We start from the raw sequence: 21,733 nt of genomic DNA, 5'->3' as shown, positions 1-21,733 counted from the left end.
GTTTTCTTCAGTTTCTGGATGATGGGAATACAGAAAGGAGACAAAAGCATTCTGTTATTTTTGTCACTGAAATGGCTCCCTAAGGCAAGGGACACATGGGGGAAAATACGTCTAGACTACAGAGGAATTTGGGTTAATATGAGTTACTGCAGAAACTGAAAGGTTGGGTTTAATCCCTATAGAATTGACGCTTCTCCTGCAATGGGGATCACCCACTGCAGCGCATATAGTCTATCGGTGGGCCTTTTGCTTGCTGGGCATGTCCTCCCAGTGTGTGACATAGGGTAAAATTTTGAACACACACTAAACAAAAGCATTCTGAAGTGGTTAGCTCCAACTGTGAATCTTTCGTTTCCGGAGTGTAATTGCTTAAGGAGGAATGTCCAGAAATGACATGCTTTGAACTTGGATTCCTCTAACCTTTCTCTGAATTCTCTAGGGCTTGAGTCATCTACACCAGCACAAAGTAATTCATCGAGACATCAAGGGACAGAATGTGTTGCTGACAGAAAATGCAGAAGTTAAACTAGGTAAGAGTGGGTTAGAGCTCTTGGAAACTGTAAGTGAGCTGGCTGGAAAGAAGCATCAAAACTAACTTGTATACAGCTTGGAGAAAGGGGATGGATACTGAGATCTACTCTTATGTTTTTTCTCATGCCAGTCTCAATAACATGACCTTGGGTGTTGACCAAGTGCTGTGTTATAAACTGCTAGGGGTTGATGGCCGAGTTCTGCCTGCAAAGATGTACTTGTAGTTGTGTTTCTGTTCAGAAAGGTAGTTTGGGCAGTTCTTTCATCAGATACAGGTTAAGCAAGTGACCATTTTTTCATGCCTCAGACTGAAAGTTGCCCTGTGTGCATTGCCAGACATTATCAAAGTCTGTTCCCCCACAGCTTCATAGAAGTGTCCTACAGATCACAATTCATTCAATCCAGACTTATTTTTCAAGCCAACTTGTTAGAGACAGCTTAATTTTCAAGAACTACTCAGGCTTTCATAGGTGGGTGTTAGTCACCCTGGGGAAGACCAGGCATTCATGTAAAGATCACGTGGAAGACAGCAGTTCAGCATAGATGATGTGCTGATATTCTCAGTTGTCCAGCACCAATGTTAAAGCTGGTTTGCATGTTTTAATTTTCTGCTAGTGATGGAAGATCATTTACACTGGTAAAGTGAGGTACAAGCCTTGTTTTCCCATCTCTCTCTTTACAGCAGAATAAATCCCTATCTTAACAGATGGTACCACCAGCTCATTTGGCTGTATGCTGGCGAAGATTCCCCTCCAAGGGGAAATTCTCCAGGGCAAATCTCCAGCCATTGTGCTGCACAAAGTGAACTTAGTGGACCATAGAGTATTCTGTCACTGGTTTGATTTCATCAGGTTTTGCAGCTCTCTGCTTGACATTTCCCTATGGGCCTTTGTCCTTGGCCCTTAGTTCCTGAAGTCTTTTGCATTTCTACCATTTCCAGTAAGAATTTAGGTAGAAAAATGAGGCTTCTACCAATACTTGACAGGCTTTAATTCAAATGAGAAAGCATAGAATAAAGGCAGTGGCTTATTCATGTCGATAACCCTGTTTCTTATTAGTATGAGGAGCTGTGATTTCTTTTTATTGCCTCCTGGCAAGGAGGAAAAGGCACAGGGTTTCATACGAAACCTGGACATCAGGGTTTGTCCTTGAATGACCTCTGTTGATCCCGGCAAAGATCAAAGAGGAATATCTGTGGCTACATATTTCTTTCCTGACCACACAGAGGAGTTGATCTGAATGAACTCAATGTTTTACATTCAACAGAAGGGTGATTCTTAGGTTTGTTTCTGACCTTACAATGCCCTATTCTGTCTGATCCACAGTGGATTTTGGTGTCAGTGCTCAGCTGGACAGAACAGTGGGCAGGAGAAACACCTTCATTGGAACGCCTTACTGGATGGCCCCTGAGGTCATTGCCTGCGATGAAAATCCTGATGCCACTTACGACTTCAAGGTACCTAAACAAGCATCCTCCTACTCATTTATATGTCATTACAGATGTAATCTTTGCAAAGTCTAGCAAGTCTACTAGTAAGACAGGGAAGAAATTAAAAGCAGCACTTATCGGAGCTTGCAATGAGAGTTGTGATCATAAACACCTGAAATAAGTGCTTGGTATAATCTCAGATTTTATGCCCCAGTAACATTAACTTGAGCACTTAGGGATTTCGTGTATTTTGCAGCTTGGAAAAACATGTTGACAAGCAGCATAGTCTCCTCCTGCTTTCTGTGTGTTGGATTTTGAGGTGCCAGTTCAGGTCCAATGTGAATCTGTGTTGTGCCACTCATGTATCCAAATTTACTGTGAAGAAGTCTTTCCCCATGTTAAGAAAGGCGTCAGACTGAGGCTTCCTATCTCCCAGCCTGCTTTTCAGTGCTGCATGTTTAAATACTACAGTCAAACATGCTGTATTTGCTCCATTTCGTGAGGGGAAAGGAGGGGCGTCCATGAGGGGAGATCGTGAGAAGAGAGACAAGCAGTGGTAATGAGGGGAAAGGAGGGTGGCCATGAGGGGAGATCATGAGGGGAGACGAGTGGTGGCCATGAGGGAAGATCGTGAGGGGAGAGAAAGGGTGGCCATGAAGGAATATTGTGAGGGCAAAGGAGGGGAAGCCACGAGGGAAGATTGTGAGGGGAGTAGAAGGATGGCCATGGTGGGAGATCGTGAGGGAGAGCAGGGGCAACCATGAGGGGAGATCATGAGGGGAGAGGAGAGGTGGCCATGAGAGGAGATCGTGACAGACAAGGAAGGGCGGCCATGAGGGGAGATTGTGAGGGAAGAGGAGGGATGGCCATGAGGGAAGATCATGAGGGGAGAGGAAGGGCAGCCATGAGGGGAGATCATGAGGGAAGAGGAAGGGTGGCCGTGAAGGGAGATCATGAGGGGGGAGGAAGGGTGGCCGTGAAGGGAGATTGTGCGTTGAGATGAGCGGTGGCCAGGCTGAGCAGGGGCAGCCATGGGATATGAGGGGATCACCATGAGGAGCAGTTGTGAGGGGAGATTGTGAAGGGAGATCATAGGGTAGAGGAGGGATGGCCATGAGGGGAAGGGTCAGCAGCTCTACAGTGTGGGCCACTGTGGGTGGCAGATGAGGGGTGGCTGCAAGTGGAGATTGTGAGGGGCAGCCATGCAGTGAGATCAGTTTGCCCTTAGTGACATGGTTTAGTGGTGGTCTTGGCAGTCCTGGGGTAATGGTTGGACTTGATGATCTTAATGGCCTTTTTCAACCTGTTGATTCTGTGGTTCTGTTTGCTCTGGAGGGAAGTCAGGTCAGGTTTAGAAAGGGCAAAATCATGTCTCCTGGCCTGCAGGCTGGTATTCGCAGAGAGATCTGAAGGCTACCACACAATCCGAGGTTCAGGGACCTGACCTACTTTTCAGGTGTCTAGCCTGTTTGAAGTTTATTTTTGGATTGGTGTCAACAGAGCAGTGCTGCTGAGTTACAGTGTGGCACAGAGCAGGTCCGCTGGAGGGTTAGGAATCCCACCTCCCCTTTCACACAAGAGCAAGTTGTGAGGATTAAAACAGGAAGAGCTTAATGTACTTTATCCTGTTTCTGCCTTACTGCAAGTTTCTGAACACACATCTATAGAAATGTCCCTTGGAGGTTTTTTTGTCCCTTTGTTTTTTGAAGCATCCAGAACTTGAATTTCTAGCTCAAAACCCCCTAAGGTGCACTGAGGATGTCCAGAGAGGAGAGTAAGACACTGCCACATAAGCTTTGGGAAAAGAAGCTCAGACACATAAAAGCTCACTGTAGCTCTGATCATGTGCATGCTGAGAGCTCACTTTGCAAGGTAATGTTTAATAAGGGCTTTGAGCCCCTCTAGTGTGGAGCAAGGTGGCTGCTTTCTAACAGTAGGACATGGCAATGTAGTAGTGCAACAGCCCACCATCGTGGCACAATTTGGACTGCCATTACAAATCACTCAGAGAAGTTTTTGAGAGGTGAAGGATTTTAAAGTAACCAAGCTATGACTTGGTATTGCAGCTATTTGAGTGCATCAGTCAACTTTTGAACCGATGGTTTTTCCAGGGAGCAGCTCTCCATTCTGAGTTCAGACTCTGGGTTACATAAATCATTAATGATAAGGACATGTAGAAATAGTTTAATCCGCAATTACTTAATGCTCTTTGATTAACCAATTACAACAGGCATTTCCTCAGCTCTGCTGATGGCAGTGCTTCTTAGCAGGGCTACGGCCTGCGCTAGCTGCTCTTGGTGCTTCTCCACTGGCAGCTGCCTGGTGCAACACTCTATTCACAGCTTTTTTTCTCTTCACATTGTTTTTCTCTTTAAAAGGACTGATATCTTCGTAGGCTACGTTCTCCCCTCAGAAATCCCTGAGGTTTTTCCTCTTTCCAAAATAACTAGGGCACTTAATATGCCAATGCGCAAGTGCCGGGACCAGAATCCCTCTATTGTCCCTGAGGATCAAATGCTCATAGCGAGCTGAGATGCGTGTGCCTCTGTAGTTGGCATTGACTGTTTTCCCTTGGCTGAGGGTATGAAACAGAAGGTTGGTTGTTGCCGACACACCCACTGTGGGGTGTTTCTGGAGCTCGTGGTGATGTGGGGTCCACCAGACATTAGTTCGTACTCTGAATCACATCCCTGCACCTGATGTTCTTGCTTTACAGGGGGGAGGGGAGGCATGTGAATGACAATTATTACTTTTTAAAGGGATGCAAATCAGATGCTCTCAGGTTTAGCTGACCAGCTTAAAACAGTGAGTACAAAAAATGAGATTTATAGGGTGAAAAAAGGAATCCTCGCAGGCTTAATCTGTTGGACAAAAAGCCTCTGATCTCACTGCTTTCTTAGCCAGAAAGAGATGCCTGTGTAATCTATGGAAGAAGTCACTAAATACCGCCTCACAAAAATAAAGCACTTTAAAAAATAACAAATAGAAACCCCACATTGTTGAGGTTATTTGTTGTTTTTTCCCCACAGTCTTCCTTTTTTCTTTAGAAATATCTTGTCAATAAGCTTAGACTCAAAAGGAGGGGGAGGGGAGAAGCTTACTTCCCTTCCCAACTCAAGGCAATGGAAATACATTAGCACAGCATCTTTTTTGCTGGGTGGACTGAAAAGCTTTTCAGTCTCAAAAATAAAAACCCCACAGAAAAAGAATAAATCTGAATTCCAGATCATTATAAAATGTGTGCTTCCCGCTGAGTTTCTGCTTTCTCTGGGAGACAGAGAGGTGATAATCCCTTTCTATATTGCTCCAGTTTTAAGATCATTTGGCATCTTGAATATAATACTGGGCACCTTGATATGGAAAGACACACTAGGAATTTGGCAACCTAAAGGGAAGGGGGTCATGTGTGCTGAATCATATGGAAAGACTGCAATAAGTAAGTATGCAGCAGAAATCCTGGCTGACCAGAAACAAAGAATGGATGAGACTGTCCTGTAAAAGGGCTGGAAATAGTATTTGAGAGAGACTTTTTAATCAGGTACAAAGATGTGTACAAGGATAGCATTTGTAAGGTGAGAACTTCAGTTAAAAATGAGGAAAAGTGCCTTGAGATTGAAAATCAGAGTTGTCTTTCCTAGAGGGTGTATGTGAGAAGGTGCTTGTGGTCCCTAGAGGCTTTTTTTAGCTCTGGCTGAGCTTCTGGGGCTCTGTGCTGGGAAGAGCGACTTTTCTGTTATTTGCTTGCTCAGTTGCAGGTTTAGGGACTTGAGGAGGTTTGGAAAGGGCAGCTGTTGAGTCAGAGAGAGAAAACTGAAGTAGGACTGTGGGGATGTGACAGAGAGCAGGGTGAAGGGAGAGCAAGATGTGAGAACTGGAGGTTCAGGAGGGAAGGTGGAAGGCAACGTCCGTCCCTTACACCCCGAGATGTACATTTACAACATTTACTGGTTTTGATATGCTAACTGGAATTTATCTGGTCTCTGTCCAACATCAGCTGGAGCTGTGTTGCATCAGGCTTGTTCTGGTGCCCTGTGCACCTCCAGCTTCTGCCCTTGCCGTTGCCAGCTTCCCATCACAGTCAGGTGTCTCCACCCCCCTGGGCATGTGTTGGAGGCTGTGCTTGAGATGAAAGCACAAAAATTAAACTGGGTCCTATTCCCAATGCGCAGTGGGTGCTGGGTTGTGAATCATTAGCAGTCCTATACATGATGTCCAGAATAACAAATTAGCTGCCTTCTGCCAAGGCAGTGCCACCAGGGAAGGTGCTCATTTTCTCTTACCGGGCACGTACTGTGTCTGGCTCGCTGCTGCCAGGAGAGCCAGGCCATCCTTTGGGGCTTGTTACCAGATCTAGAGGAGAGCTGCAGCTCATTAGTGATGGTGGGGTGGGAGGGAGGCACTGCCGGGGAGCTCACCACTGCTCTCAGTCAGGGAGTTAAGTGTCCCTGTTTGCAAGGGAGGAAGTGGAAGGAGGAGGGAAATGAAATCAAGTATGAAATCAAAGAGATTTCTAGACAGGTGTGTTCTCTCTGCTCTGATCATTCGGGAGATTCAACCAACCTTGTGGGCTGAAGAGGACTTGGGAACAGGGTAGATAAGTGTCCATTTATTTGCACTTGTCCGTAAGTGTCACACTGGCGAAACACCGCTTTTCAGGCTTCCATTTAATGAGTCCGTGATTCAACAGCCCCTGAGGTATCTCGAGGTTCTTCATGTTTTGTCTGTTCCAGGAAGCCTGTTTTCTTTGGAGCTGTATCAAATCCATGGATGAGCATCACCTAGCTTTAAACAGGGAGCCACCAGCTGGGGGTACTGCTTACCCTGGCTGTGAAACTGAGGAGTATTTTGTCACCAGCTTGCCCAGGAGCTGGGAGTTTGTTCTTTGGTGCACAGGGCTTAGTAGAATACCCCCACCAGGGGACTTTCAGGTCATCAGCATCTCCTTAGGCAGTGCCCTCAGTCAGCTGCTGGGAGCAGTGCCACAGTAAGGTCACCATGGCCTACTTTGGAAATTCCTTGAGCATTTTAAAATAAATCTTTGTGATAAAGAGAGGGGTTGGGAGCATCTTCTAAAGCTCTAGCACATGGCAAGATGATGAGAAAAGGTGTGGGTGTGGGGGCTTGCAGAGGACACACAGATACGGCTCACAGGACTGAGCCCCCTGGGCTGGGGAGAGCCACGCTGCCCCCCTCACCTGGTGGCCACTGCTATGACGATGCTCCCTGCATCACACATGTCCTTCTGCTTTCTCTTACAGAGTGACTTGTGGTCTTTGGGGATAACAGCCATTGAAATGGCGGAAGGCGCTCCCCGTAAGTAGATGCGTTGATCTGCTTTAATTAACCCTCGGCTGTAATGTGCTGGGGTTGTGAACACCAGCCATCACTTGATTCTGTGCAAGAAACTACGTGCAGAGGTTTTCCCAAGCAACCTGGGCTCCCTGAGGTGGGGCTTGCAGGGTCCATGGGAACAAAGTATGGCCCTGGGGATAGGATGAGCAGTGAGCAAAGTGTATGACCCCTGATACATCACTTGAGCGCTATGGGACTCAGTTTCCTCAAATAAAATACAGCTGAAGAAGGGATTGAGGACTGTAGGTAGAAGAGGAAGTAGGTAAAAGACTGCTCCTCAGAGCTGATGTTCTACCACCCTCCATGGTGATACAGGTAGTGGCATGCTGGGTTCATATGGTGCATCTGCACAGGTCATACTGGTGCAGCTTTTCAGTGTTACCCTGGGACTGCCCTCGTGTGCCAGTAAATGCAAGTCAATAAAGCAGAGCACAGTGGCACATGGTGCAGCTGTACCATGCTCTGGGCCCGTTGCTGTCAGTACCTGGCAGGGTACTGAGGACACGCAACTGCAGGAGCGCAGGCATCCCCAGCCAGCCCTGCTGCTGAAACAAGTGGTGCTGGGGATACACATCAGCTCTCACCTGAGCTGCAGGCTGCTGGGGGGACAGGGGGTTGTCACTGTAAATCCTCCTGCCATGCGGGTCTTGTAGCTTCAGAGGAAACCTGGGGTCTTTCCAGCTGAGTGTGTAGCCTTTCTTTGGAAAACCTGGGGGGTCTGTGAGATGCTGTGCCATGTTTAATTCCTCTTCTTGCAAATTGCAGCTCTCTGTGACATGCATCCCATGAGAGCTCTCTTCCTCATCCCTCGCAACCCGGCCCCGAGGTTGAAATCAAAAAAGTGGTGAGTCTCTCTCTCAATCTCCAATGACTGTACAGACTTTTCTGGAGCAACTTGTTTCTGCAACCCAGGCATGCTGGAGACTTGGTGTTTGCATTTATATAGCTTCAGGGGTTCACAGTCTCCAGCATCACTCCCATGAGTACAGGTTTGGGTCTTGATCTCCTAAGGAGAGGCAATTTTGTCTGAAGGAGTCACTAACCATGGGATGGAGGGCTTCCTAAGTAGGAAGAGCGGAATGATCTCTTAACACTGCAGTTTCACAGCACAGAGTTGGCTTTTCCAAGGGAATTCATGCAGCCTGAAACTAGATGACACTTTGCTTGGCTCCTGTTTCTTTCCAGGCAGGTTCCGTTTTCAAGTGGAAACATGATTCCAGGCCAAAAAAAAGGATAGTTTATCTTGAAAAACCCAGGAATGCAGTGATTTGTACTTAGTTTGGGCCTTATTTTAAAATTCTGCAGGAAAAAATACAGGGAGCATGCCAGCAGAAACCTGTAGGAAGAATATTCCTGAAGCCCAGCAGATGTTGTTTTGTTACTATATGTTCTGTACCAATGGAGCTGGAGTCCTTAAAAACACTCATCTTTGGTTTGTGCTGTTTGCCTGCTCAGATTCAACAGTGATTTGTTGATGTACCAGATGTTAGAGAGACAGCACTGCCCCTTGCTCCCAGATAGGCTGAGCTGACAGAGGGAAGTTTTACCTTATTCTTTAAAATTATAAGCTTATTATCTTACTGAAACAACACAAAAAGACTAGCAATGGGTAGGTGTTTAATACACTTGGTGCCACAGCAACAGGTATTTTGCTGGGAGGGGAGTGAGAGGGGCTTGGAGTCCTTTGCATCAGGTGCATGGTGTTGGGGTTTTAGGACCAACCCCTAAAATCTGACCCAGGCTTTGGCAGGGAGCATCTTAATTTTGTCAGCCTGATCATCAGCTGCTGCACTACCAAACCAGGAGTAGAGGAACCTTTCCCAGCTGGCTCTGCAGAGGGTGTCACTCTCCTTGCACAGCCTTTTGAGGTTACCATTGTTCAGCTGAGAAAATAGTTTATATGGGGTTTTTTTTGCCACATCACGAGTCTCCTACTTAATTATCCTCACTGCTAAAGCACAAAATAGATTGTAAGACTTCAGTTTATTTTTCATACAAAAGTGGTGTTTATGCAGCAAAGGCTTCCTCGTCCTCCAGACCGAGGGGAGCTGAAGATAGTGGTTTTTAAGCAGAACGTTTCCCCACCTTCTTAAGGTGAAAACAGAGCTGAGGTTGAAGTTGTATTTTAGTCCCTCCTGAGATACGAGGATGTGCTTTGTGCAAGTCAAGGCGTTTCTTGGCAACTACCTTCCCCTTGCATGTCTGATGGCTGTCTCAGGTGCACATCTCGTGGTGGTGAACAGTGGTGGTGTCTGCCCAGGGTCAGCTGGTCTATCCAGTGCTGTATTCTGTACTTGCCAGGGTTGAGCTTTGAGAGCAGGATCACCTGGGAAGTGCAGTGTTCACCTGGTCCCTCCATGAGCAAGCAGGGATCCCTGGTCTCCAGCATAGCTCAAACCTGTATGCATCTTCCAAGCTTTTATTGCAGTGGGAAGCTCCAAAGGATCCAGACAAAGCTCCACCAACTCCACCTTTTCCTTAAAAGAATTTTTGTCAGCATTTTTAGTGGGACACTCATTTCTCACCTGGAGATTCTGGGAACAGCCAGGATGGGTCCTGGCATTGTACAAGCCCAACCCAAGAAGATGAGATGTTTGAGTAGGCTTTCACAGTGGCTCTCTGGCAGTCAGTGGGCTGGTTTGCACAAGCACAGATCACAAGAGGAAAGCAAAACGAAGAAAGGTTCAACTTGAACCTTGAATTTCTCCTTGCTTTAGTGCACGGCAACACATAAAAGTACACCAGGTGGTGAAATTAAAGTCTTCAGTATAATTTTCTTTCCCAATTAAAGCCAGCCAGCAACGAAGCTTTATTTTCTTCTTCCTGCGCTTATCAAGTGAAAATGAACTTAGGCTTCAGCGATGTCGTTCCCATAAACACTCCGTAGCCCTGCCTTACAAGAGATGACAAGCCCTCTTTGTTAATGAGGTGATATTTGCACTGTGATAGCGCTTCTCATCCAAGCAGTCACAAAGACTTTGCAAACATTGATTTAAGCTTTACAAACCCCAAGAGCTGGAGAAGCACGTGTTTCATGAAGGTGGGCTGACCTATGCCTGGGGAGGAGATGAGACGTGGTATGATGTCCTCTTGGATCAGAGCCAGGGGAGAAGCCCTTGTCTTCTGCTCCAGTGAGGGCTGAGCTGTGCCACTGGACAGGGTCACTTTTTTTAAGAGGAAGATTGCAGGAAAACCAGAGGCCTGAGCTGGTGCCTGTCCATAGCTGCTGAGCCAGCTCAAGAATACAAAAGTGTCTTAGGGCACTGGGACCCCCATCCCAAAGAGATGGGAAGACCAGTCACTGGAGGATAACTTTTTAGTTACTTCACCTCGACGATGTTCGTGAGTGCTGTGGACCGCGCATCCAGGACTGCAGTCCCTCCTGTTTCACACAAACAGGGGAGAATCGTATTTTGGAAGCAGATATTTTTTTGAGCATCACATGGATTGTCCCTTCTGGATTCACCAAGACATGCAGTTTTTTGAGGCAAGGTGCAGAAAGAAGATTTGCTCATTAATAAAGCTGGAGGGAGGATTTAATTGGATCAAGTAGTGTATTTTATTTTTGCATCTCAATTTGTATGGATTAGCACTTAAAAGAGAATCACTTTTAGTCTGACAGCTTAAAAATAAAATCCCCAAAATCTTATTGTTTTACTTCTAAAGCAGTTCTGTAGTATCTGTTGGCTTCTGACATCAATTTACACTCATTTACACTATTTGCTAAAGCAACATAAGGTATAGACCAGGTTGGACGAGGCCTTGGGTGATATAATTTAGTGTAAGGTGTCCCTGCCCATGGCAGGGGGGTTGGAACTATATGATCTTAAGGTCCTTTCCAACCCTAACTATTCTATGATTCTATAGTGGCCTGTCAACATCTTTCCTCCTTGTAAATCCCCGTTCTTTTGGGTTTATAATGTGGTGAGATTAGTTCCAGGAAAACTTTGGGTATGCAACACTTGAGACTAAGAGAAACCTGTTTATTAAAGGTGTAGCTGAGATTGTTTTAGCTGAGGTTCAATGTAACTGTTTGTGGGAGGGCAGACTGTGAGCTGGTGCTGGGCTCTATCACCCACAGCTACATTCCCACCTCTGCCCAAACCGTGCTGCTCAAAGAGCATGTCCATTTGCATGGATCATGATCAGGTAGACCAGGTCATGGTGCTCCCCAGGACCTGGTGGATTAATAAAACTGCTGAGTCTCCCTGAGAGTGCAGGGAAGAGCTGCAGGCAGTGAGCATTGTCCAGAGGTCATCTGAGCTTTAACAAGCCATGTAATGTTAGGTGGTTAAATCTGGCAATACAAAAAAAAAAAAACAAAAAACAACCTAGCTAGTCCCACTCAGCTTCAGAAAGATACATCTCTTGAAACACCACCCGGGGCCTTAAAATATGGGAAACAATCCATTAAGGAATTGCATTTATATCTTTATGTGTCGTGTCTTGTTTCTACCTGCAGTTTCACAGATGAGAGGGAAGGGAGGAGGAATGCTTCCTTGCATTTTCTTGGTCACCACTGGTGACATCTGGCTTTGATAATTCACTGGTCATACTAATCATTCCTAACTTTCTCCAAACTCAGCAGAATGGTGGGTTCTCCTGTCTGCAGCAGGAAGGCAAAGACAGGAGCATACATGGGAAGAATAGGAGAGGATGAAGCGAAAGAGGGCACATGTGATGGTGCAGCTTTGAGACAGTGCTAAGCATCAAGAGAAGTCATGGGAATCCTTTTGGATTGCTGTATCTGAGCCAGAACTGTGTAACAGCCAAACATTCTTCTCAAATAACCTGCAGGTTTCTCACTTTCTAATACAAGAATCAGTATATGTACCTGCTTTTTCCGTACCTTCCTTTTCTGTACTTGTCCAGGTCTAAAAAGTTTCAGTCCTTCATTGAGAGCTGCCTAGTGAAGAATCATAGCCAGAGACCAACCACAGAGCAGCTGATGAAGCACCCTTTCATCCGAGACCAGCCCAATGAAAGGCAGGTCCGCATCCAGCTCAAGGACCACATTGACAGGACTAAGAAGAAGCGAGGCGAGAAAGGTTAGTGAAGAAGGGAGAAGGGTAAGTGGAGAAGCAGTACTCTGGGCAGTCCTTGACCTCTGCCATGGGTTTGGAGATCCCTAGCATAGACCAAACCATATCCAGGCAGGCAAAGTGTTTCAGTAGAAGAAGAATGGCAAAGAGGACTGAGTTTTTCATGGTCTCAGTACCTGTTTCCCTTATGCAGATGGCTAAGTTTGTTTGCAGATTGGTTAAGTAGGTGTGGTCCTTCTGTGTGACCATGCTTCTGATTGCTTTGAGGTCACATTATTTTGTTTGATTTGATTTCTCTCAGTCATTGAAAATACCCTTGTCAAAACCCGTCAGTGTTCATACAAAACCTACAGGTGACTCATTAGAACTAATCAGTGGTTTTAAATATTTTTTTTTCCTCTGATGAAAAATTGTATCATTTTTGTCCAGGTGATAATTTGCACATGGAACATTTAAGCTTTGATTCTTTAAAATGTGTGTATAAAATTTACATCTGCATATTTATGTACTGGCACATGGGAGGGAGAAGCTGCTAAGCAGCTCACATATTTCATGCCAAGTGATTCCGTTGATTAGGAATAACCTAGTAAACTGAATATTTCCAGTGAACTCTCCTGGCCCTATCAAAGTCTTCTGGAATGAAGATCAGGTAGCCAAAGGAACGTGTTGAAGTATTCAGCTGCCTGTGAACTGAGTTTTAATTTGAAAGCTCATATGTAGAATCCAACAAATTAATAATGTCGCTATTTCTCTTCTTGTTGGTAGTGGTATTAATTTTTCATGCATACCTTGCAGCCCCTTGTAATAAATGTCACTACAATCGAAACAATAAAATGGGATCCCAGTGAAGTATTTTAAATGTGTTTAGTCTGGCAAATGAAGGTTGGACCCTAGAGATGGAGAGTAATTGGATAAATGCAAGCCTTTCTTTTACTATAATTCTCTTCATGTGATAAAGGTGGTATCCCAATAGAAATCACAGTATGTAGCACAACATTGAAGTTGAGCTTTTACATAGATGTCTTCATTGCTTGGAAAATACATGGATTTGCATAGGAAGAGCTTATGTTTAGGGAGAGAGGAGTTGGTGCCTTCAGAGACATAGTTAAATCCCACCTTCCAGTGCCTGTGGCTTCAGTAGCTTGTGGTGCTCCTCCCTTTGAAGAACCTTCCTGAAGAACTGGGTCCATCACTGTCATATGGAGATAAATTCTTATTTTATGCACACCCGTGTCTTTACACTGAGTGTCTGTGGTTGCTGGGGCCGTTGCCCACTGTGCTGGTGCTGCCTGCGGCACTCCAGCCAAGACTGCAGCCCTCTTCCCCTGGTTGCAGCACAGGCATTCAAGGTGCCAGTACCCAGGGAAACTGCCTCTGCTTCCCTGGCCTTGCAGCCTTCCGTAAAAACAGAAGATGCAGAGAAATGATCCTGCCTATTCTTTGCCATGTGAGAAGAAGAGTTGTCTGTTCTGCCTATAGAGCTCTGGGGTTTTCGACCACTGGAAAAACAAGTGAGTCCAGCAAAAGACACTGATGAGCAATTCTGTTCCTAGATGAGACAGAGTACGAGTACAGTGGAAGTGAGGAGGAGGAGGAGGAAAATGACTCTGGAGAGCCCAGGTAAGAATCAGCATTTCATTTATGCCCTTACGTGTCTGTAACTCTATAAAATCAGATTGGATTACAGGCTGACGGGAACTAGAAATGGAAAAAGGACAGTTTGAATACTGAGTCCTGTTTCCTGGCAGAACAGAGTATGTTCCCTTTGCTGGATGGCATGTGGATATAAACTGATGCTCTAGGTCACCCTATCCAAAAACTGGGGAAAAAGACCCAGGTACCCTATCACTTGTGGGATCTGCAGCAGAATGTGGTGCTGTCATGGAAATGTGAGTATTCAGATATATAAAAAAAGTGAGTTGAAATTAAAGAAGACTCTTTTAAAATGCAGTTCTTACATGCAAGTGTAACTCCCTATTTCAGCATAACTTTTCACCATGAAACTTTTCTAGAGCTGCTGCAGGCATGGTAGGGCTGGAACTTTCTTTGGTGAAAATTTTCAGGTCGTTGTAAATGAGTATCAAGTTATTCCATTATTGCACTGAGATAATGTAATATTTTAACAGCTGGCAATGATTCATGCTAAATGTGCTTTGTGAATGGCTTCAGTGTGTGTCACTGAAGCAGAAGCAGCTTTGGTTAGAAACTTAATGTAAAGGAAGCCTTTAGGAAATGAATTATTGGTGAGCCATGCTGCTCTGCCCCCAACATGTGTGGTCCACCCATCCCTCCATTCATTGCTGCCCAAGTTCTGTCAGGTGTTCAGATGCTGTTAGAATGAAGGGGAGAGGGGGCACATTGGAAAATCATGCAGAACTCCCTCTGGCAAGAGGTTTAAGGGTGCAGGAAAGGGTTCTTCTCTGATGCTTCTCTCCTATGTAGCTCCATCCTAAACCTGCCTGGGGAGTCGACACTGAGACGGGATTTCTTGAGGCTACAGCTGGCTAACAAGGAGCGGTCAGAGGCGCTGCGTCGGCAGCAGCTGGAACAGCAGCAGCGAGAGAATGAGGAGCACAAGCGGCAGTTGCTGGCCGAGCGGCAGAAGCGGATTGAGGAGCAGAAGGAGCAGAGGCGAAGGCTGGAGGAGGTAACTGGCCAGAGCCAAGCAATGGGCTGGCAAAGGATGTTTTCAGGTGGAACAGCATGATTTCTGGTAGCAGGTCCCAAGTGACTGTTCTCAGCCTGGTTTAAGATGACCATGCCCTAACCTTTCTAGCTCATAACCCCAAATGTTTTGTTAGACTGGTCAAAGCCCCCTGCTCATCTTTTTTGCATACCCACCTCCAGCCACTCCTCACCACGGGAAGTGTTACCAGTTCTTGCAAAGGTAATAATGATGGTTTGCTATAAATAAACCCCAGAAATACCAAACTTAAAGGGATCCGTGGAACTACTGAGTAGAGTTAGCTCATTATTGAGGTGACAGCTGTATTCAATTGAAGTGGGCAAAACTGGTCCAGGCATCTGTCAAGTTCATTATGGTTATTTGTTACTGAGGACTGTTACAGTTGAGAAGCTGAAAAGCTCCCTTTTACCACATCCATGTGCCACTCGTGTCCCCTTTAGTCCCTAATTTCAACTTCAGTCCTTCCAGTCCCTGCTAATTACAATTTCTCTTGCAGGGGAGGGGCAGATGCCTGCCTGACTTGTGCAATGATCCATATGTGCCCCGAAGGATAAGATTTCACTACCCTTGTCTTAACATACCAGCTACAAATGTGATCAGTCAGAAAATTTAAAATCCCATTTAAAATCCAGCTGCAGGATTTGACTTGGGGTGTCCGTGGGCTGCTCAGCCTTGCTGTGTACTCTGTAGAAAGCACTTGCTTCTGGTTTAGCTCCTGTTTCTTGGATTGGGGAAGTCCACCAAAAAAAAAAAAAAAAAAAGGGAGCTTTTCCCCTGCTTATGGGGTTTTGATGAGGTTTCACATAAAGACACCTGTTGCCTTGCACTGAACTCATCCCAAGTGTCCGATCGAAGGATTCATATGTTAATGGTAATTAAATTAGCTTTCCAAAGGGGTCACCACTGTGTCTGAAAAAAGGACTTGCAGTAAATGAACTATTAGAGCAGCCACTCCCTTTATTTGCAGGAGTCAGAGTATCTGTTACGTATAACCTGACTCTCTCTGCACTGGGTAATGCCCCCAGGCCAGGAGCACACACAGGAAAGAATTTCAGGCAGCTGATGGTGATGATGATGGTAATGGTGTGGCCCCTCTTCAGGGTGGTCCTCTAAGTCCCTCCAGGGTGAAAAACAGCACAGGAAAGTCCGGGCAAAGCATTTTTTCAGTCTGGTAAACATGTAGGTCTGTCATGTCAGGGCGCAGAGCATCGTATGCTCAGTACATTGTAGGTCAGTCTTTGTTTGCGTCCTGCACCCTTTCCAAAGCTGGTGAGCTGCTTTGAGAGAGGTCAGGATCTGCACAGAGACATATCCAAAATCCTCTGCCCCAGTGGATGTTTATCTGAGGACTGTGGCAAGGAAGCCTTTGTCCCAGTCTGCTTGCTGCAAGTGGTACAGTATCAGAACAACAGCAGAATAAAAGCAGACACCAGATTAGCTGCAATCCTGTAATGAATACAATGCTTGATGCTGAATCAATACATTCTCTTCACATGAAGAAGATTGTTCTATCTCTTTCCTGCTTCTCAGGCAGGTTTTGAATGGAGGACTAATCTTGCTAAGCTGGTGAGCTGTGCTCTGAGCTACAGAGGTGCTGCTTTGCAGGCCAGGCTGTGCACAGCTCCCCTGGGATCTGCCCCTTTCCCCTCTTCTTTCCCCCATGTCATTAAAAGCTAATGCCATCATAGCCAGGATTTAAAATCAATGCCTCTGTTTCTGGTGGCTCTAACAGCCCCCCATGGTTCTTCAACCATTGCCTGCTTCCCAGCTGCCTTACAGTTTTCAGTCCTAAATTAAAAAGGAGATACCTCTGGAGTAAAGCTGGAAAAGAGGAGTTTTCATGCTCCTGCCATGTTGGAGAAGTGGGGAAAGACAGTGGGTCTGTAACCAAGGGGCATCCTCTGGTTTCCCCAGCATGGGCCACCAGTGTGATCATAGAATCATAGAATAGTTAGGGTTGGAAAGGACCTTAAGATCATTAAGTTCCAACTCCCCTGATGGGCAGGGACACCTCACACTAAACCATGTCACCCAAGGCTCTGTCCAACCTGGCACAGAACCCTGCCAGGGATGGAGCATTCACAACCTCCCTGGGCAACCCATTCCAGAGCCTCACCACCCTCACAGTAAAGAACTTCTTCCTTATATCCAATCTAAACTTCCCCTGTTTAAGTTTTAACCCGTTACCCCTTGTCCTATCACTACAGTCCCTAATGAAGAGTCCCTCTCCAGCACCCTTGTAGGCCCCCTTCAGATACTGGAAGGCTTCTATGAGGTCTCCACGCAGCCTTCTCTTCTCCAGGCTGAACAGCCCCAAATTCCTCAGCCTGTCTTCATATGGGAGGTGCTCCAGTCCCCTGATCATCCTTGTGGCCCTCCTCTGGACTTGTTCCAACAGTTCCATGTCCTTTTTATGTTGAGGACACCAGAACTGCACACAATACTCCAGGTGAGGTCTCACAAGAGCAGAGTAGAGGGGCAGGATCACCTCCTTTGACCTGCTGGTCGCGCTCCTTTTGATGCAGCCCAGGATGCAGTTGGCTTTCTGAGCTGCAAGTGCACACTGAAGCCGGCTCATGTTCATTTTCTCATCAACCAACACCCCCAAGTCCTTCTCCGCAGGGCTGCTCTGAATCTCTTCTCTGCCCAACCTGCAGCTGTGCCTGGGATTGCTCCAACCCAGGTGTAGGACCTTGCACTTGGCATGGTTAAACTTCATGAGGTTGGCATCAGCCCACCTCACAAGCATGTCAAGGTCCCTCTGGATGGCATTCCTTCCCTCCAGCATATCAACCGAACCACACGGCTTGGTGTCATCGGCAAACTTGCTGAGGGCGCACTCAATCCCACTGTCCATGTCAGTGAGAAAGATGTTGAACAAGACTGGTCCCAACACCGATCCCTGAGGGACGCCACTCGTTACTGGTCTCCAGCTGGACACTGAGCCATTGACCACAACTGTTTGTGTGCGGCCATCCAGCCAGTTCTTTATCCACCAAGTGGTCCATCCATCAAATTGATGTCTGTCCAATTTAGAGACGAGGATGTCATGTGGGACGGTGTCAAACGCTTTGCACAAGTCCAGGTAGATAATGTCAACTGCTCTGCCCCTTTCCATCAGTTCTGTAGCCATGTGATCATCCCCATGGGCTCAGCCAGGATTAGGGCAGAGTGGGCAGCCATATGCTGGCGGCTGCAATGGCCCCAGTGTCTTCTCAGGTGTCCATCTGTCTAGCTGGGTGTAGCTTCACCTGCGTCTCCGGCTACGGAGTGAAATGAGCTCTCCTCCCTATTGGACACTGTTTACATGGTGAGCAAGAAACTGCCAAGTTGCTATGGTGAGGATTAAAGCAGCAGACCTTGAAGAGGTGCGGACCTTCTGTTGCAGATGTAGTGGGTTGTGGCAGAGGTTCGATGGATACTCCCCAGTGCAGCCAGCTGTGGCTTTGCCAGCTGCAGGGTGTCATGTATCTGCCGTGGGCTGCTGTAGGAAAACCAGAAAACTAGTAGAGGCGGAGATTAGCAAACAGAGTTTCATCACTGCTGCAGGGAGTGAGCTGGAGGAGCTGCACAAGCAGCTTTGAGCATCAGGACACTGACTCCCAGTGTCTGCCCTGGGAAGGGATGCTGCCTCTGCCTGGGGACACAGAAAGGGTGTTGTACCCCTAGGCTGCCCCACTATTTCTAGCACAGCCAGCCAGCGGTGGATATAGTTTGGTCTGTTCTTCCTAGATCTTTGGGGCAGGAAGCATCTGGAAGCCAGACAGGGTACTGAACAGTAACCATCACAGCTGCTCCGAGTTTGATGTTGCTGCCTGGAGGCACCCAGCACACTCCCGTCTATGTCACAAGTTTTGCTTCAGAGAACAGCACTGCTTACGCTCTTGTACCCATCATAGTGGCACCTAAAGGCGTCAGCAGCAGCCAGTGTTGTCTTTTGGCTTCCACTTTTTCTTACGCTAGCTTTTCACTGACTTCAGTTGTTGACTCTTGGCTCTGGATTTATTTTGGTTAGTGAAACAAAGTTTCTTCCATGCTACTTTATGGTCTGACTAAGATGGGGTGTGCCTCCAGTAGGCAGCACTATACCAACAGATCTCTGGGAGAAGATATGAGTGGAAGACTCAAGTTAGTCTATTTTCAAAATATAGTTGACCTTTAAAACCCATTAGAGCATCCAGGATAAATAGACATTTGGAGCTGGTGGCTTCTGGGGCTCCTAATTCAACCTGTTCAGTACTGCCAGGCATATTACTGTGCTTATAGAAAGAGCTCTAACTTGTTATAAGATACTGTGAAGGTGGCTAGGCTGAGTGAGTGCATTTACTGGACCCAAGTGCAGCACCAAAAGGATTGACGTAGGAAGATGCCAAGCTCAAAAATGCCTGGAGTTAGTTTGTACTGGAGGTGCACAGTAAAAGAGCTGGAGAAAAGCCTGTTACTGGGGTGATTCGTCCATTCCTCTGTCAGTGCAGACCTTCAGTAGATGTTTTTTTGTTATTTTCCAATCTTTTTTTTAAATACTGCCGAGAATAGAGCTCTTGCCATGTCTGTTCCTTGCCTAGTAGAGCTCAAAATGAATGAATCCTATTTTTTCTGTCATCTTGATATTTCTGAAACTCTTACAAAGTACCTCTCATTTTAGGGCCTTTCTAGGCAAATCCAGCAATAACATCAAACATATATATAAAACAGTCAAATGGGGAAGTCTTCTGGTGGTCTCTTGAAGCACTTTATGCTGTCCCCAAGACATGCTGCCATCCTTAGCTTGCTTCCTTGCTTCTGTCTGACACTTGGGTCTGCTTTTTCAGCAGCTGACCAGTTTCCTTCTTTAAGGCTGCATCTTCTTCCAGGCACTCGGAGAGGTGTAGATTTGTAGCTGTCTTTAATTGCGGTGGAAGTGAAAATCCCCAATCTGGCTGAAAACCAGGATCTTTGTGAGCTAGAGTTGCAGCTTTTTTTCACCTCATGCAGAAAGTTAGTCTCGTGAATTCAAAATGTGTGCCAGAACTAACTGCCAGAGCCCCCCAAATTAGAGAATTAAATATCACTAAATCAAATCGCACTAAGGAAAACAATTTTGTAATGCAGAAGTGTGAATAGGCTTAAATATATTTTAATTTTTCCCTGTTTATACATATGTTAGACGTATATATAGTTACCTATTAAGCCCTCCATTTGTTGCTGGCACAGAGAATGAGCCTTGCTGCACCAGTTCACCAACTTCAGCTGAGCTGTAGGAATAACACATCTCCTAGTCAGAAGCATTAGGGATCCTGGGAGACAAATCTCTGTGTAGACCCCTTGGCAGCAGTGGGCAGATGTAGTCAGGGAAGGCATTATATAACCTCATTTTTCTGCCATGTTGTGGATTTTTTTCCTTTCTAGGTATAAAATGAAGGTCACAGCTTTACAGGGAAGGTACAAGGCAAATCTAAGCATCTTGCTGTTAGCATGTGAGTTTTTATTCAGTGCAGTTATAGAGTCAGATGTTCAGGGGATAAAAAATTGCTGCAGCTCCTTTATACGTTAACCAGCAGCAGACAGTCTACTGGAAGCTCTTATAAAGCAATAACAAAATTAAATAAAATCCAGCAATTAATTATAGATAAACTTACATTAGCTGAAATGGTGGTTATTATTTTCTTCTGCATATGCAGTTGTTGTATAGCTTGTAGGAGCATTTTCATTAAGGTGATAGCCTCCTCAGTAATATGGTACATGGGAGCACTGTAGCAGTGCTGCACCCATTTCCAAGAACTGCATTACAGCAGCTCCTGTAGTACAGGTGTGTGCTAAGCTTACATTTCTCTAGTTTTAATTTGGTTAGAAAGCATGTAGAAGTCATAGTTTCTGAAGCATGAGCCTTTTCCTGCTTGGAGCATCCCTTCATGATGATCCCAGCTAAAATTAGCTCCTGTGATCGTTCACGGTAGGAAGTTCTGACCCAGTTAATCTACCAGTGGGAAACACTTCTCCGTGCTCCAGTGCTTGGTGTGTCAGGAAAGATGATGTTCCAGCCACAGTCATTCTTTCCCTGGTGGCTCAGATAAATAAGCCTGTCACAGCAATGCAGCTACCTAGAATATTTGTTTTCATTTGTCACTTGGAATTCCCCTTCCACTTCTTTACTGGCTCATACCCATGGCTGGGAGCAGCAGCCAAGGTTTCCATGAGCCTCCTCTTGTAAGAGTCAGTGCCTCTCCGAGTTCACCAGGTTCATGGGGTGGCTGCAGCTCTCTGGTTGCTTGTAGTCTTGAATGTGTCTGATCTAGCAATGTGAGCTTGGTCCTTTGAAGTCCTTGTTTTATGCCAGGCCTCCAAGGGCCTTCTCACCAGAGGTTTTGCCTTCATGTGTCTTCTTTCCCTCATCAATATTTAAAACCTGTCATTTCTAGTGCAGTGCAAATAAGATCCCATTCTGGCTTTGAAACAGCTACATATGGCTTTACCTGCAGAGTTATATAAATGCAGTCCTAATTAATTGGCAGTCTTGCTTTGCATGGATAATAAATCTGAGTAGTGTAAATACAGTAGTTTCAGGCTTGGAGAAACGTGAAAAGTGTGCACTCACAGTGAGAGAGGGAGAGCAAAGAACAGGCAGAAAAAGAGGCAAACAAAGAGAGATCTTTGAATCTTCCCCTGCCCTTTTTGTTTTTTTTTTTGTTTGTTTCTGTATGCACTTTCACATGC

General features: G+C 45.9%; 1 protein-coding gene across 6 annotated transcripts in view; it reads left to right on the top strand.

Annotated features, from left to right (window-relative positions):
• The window catches only part of TNIK (TRAF2 and NCK interacting kinase), a 163,161-nt gene that overhangs the window by 99,027 nt on the left and 42,401 nt on the right, over positions 1-21,733 (top strand). For 4 of the 6 annotated variants that reach the window (XM_062603146.1, XM_062603149.1, XM_062603148.1 and 1 more), the window contains exons 6-12: positions 440-530; positions 1,857-1,987; positions 7,219-7,273; positions 8,078-8,156; positions 12,185-12,360; positions 13,908-13,974; positions 14,797-15,001. In XM_062603146.1, coding sequence (XP_062459130.1) covers positions 440-530; positions 1,857-1,987; positions 7,219-7,273; positions 8,078-8,156; positions 12,185-12,360; positions 13,908-13,974; positions 14,797-15,001 — 804 coding nt within the window. Of the gene's footprint in view, positions 1-439; positions 531-1,856; positions 1,988-7,218; positions 7,274-8,077; positions 8,157-12,184; positions 12,361-12,783; positions 12,829-13,907; positions 13,975-14,796; positions 15,002-21,733 lie in introns of all 6 variants that reach the window. The other 2 variants (XM_062603143.1, XM_062603145.1) reach the window with 1 other exon arrangement.

This window comes from Pezoporus occidentalis, unplaced genomic scaffold (assembly GCF_034315485.1).
Source record: "Pezoporus occidentalis ecotype Australia unplaced genomic scaffold, CSIRO_AGI_Poc_V1 ctg8, whole genome shotgun sequence".
NCBI classification, from domain to species: Eukaryota; Metazoa; Chordata; class Aves; order Psittaciformes; family Psittacidae; genus Pezoporus; species Pezoporus occidentalis.
Note: the sequence above shows the minus strand (reverse complement) of the source record. Positions and strands in the feature narration are given on the sequence as shown.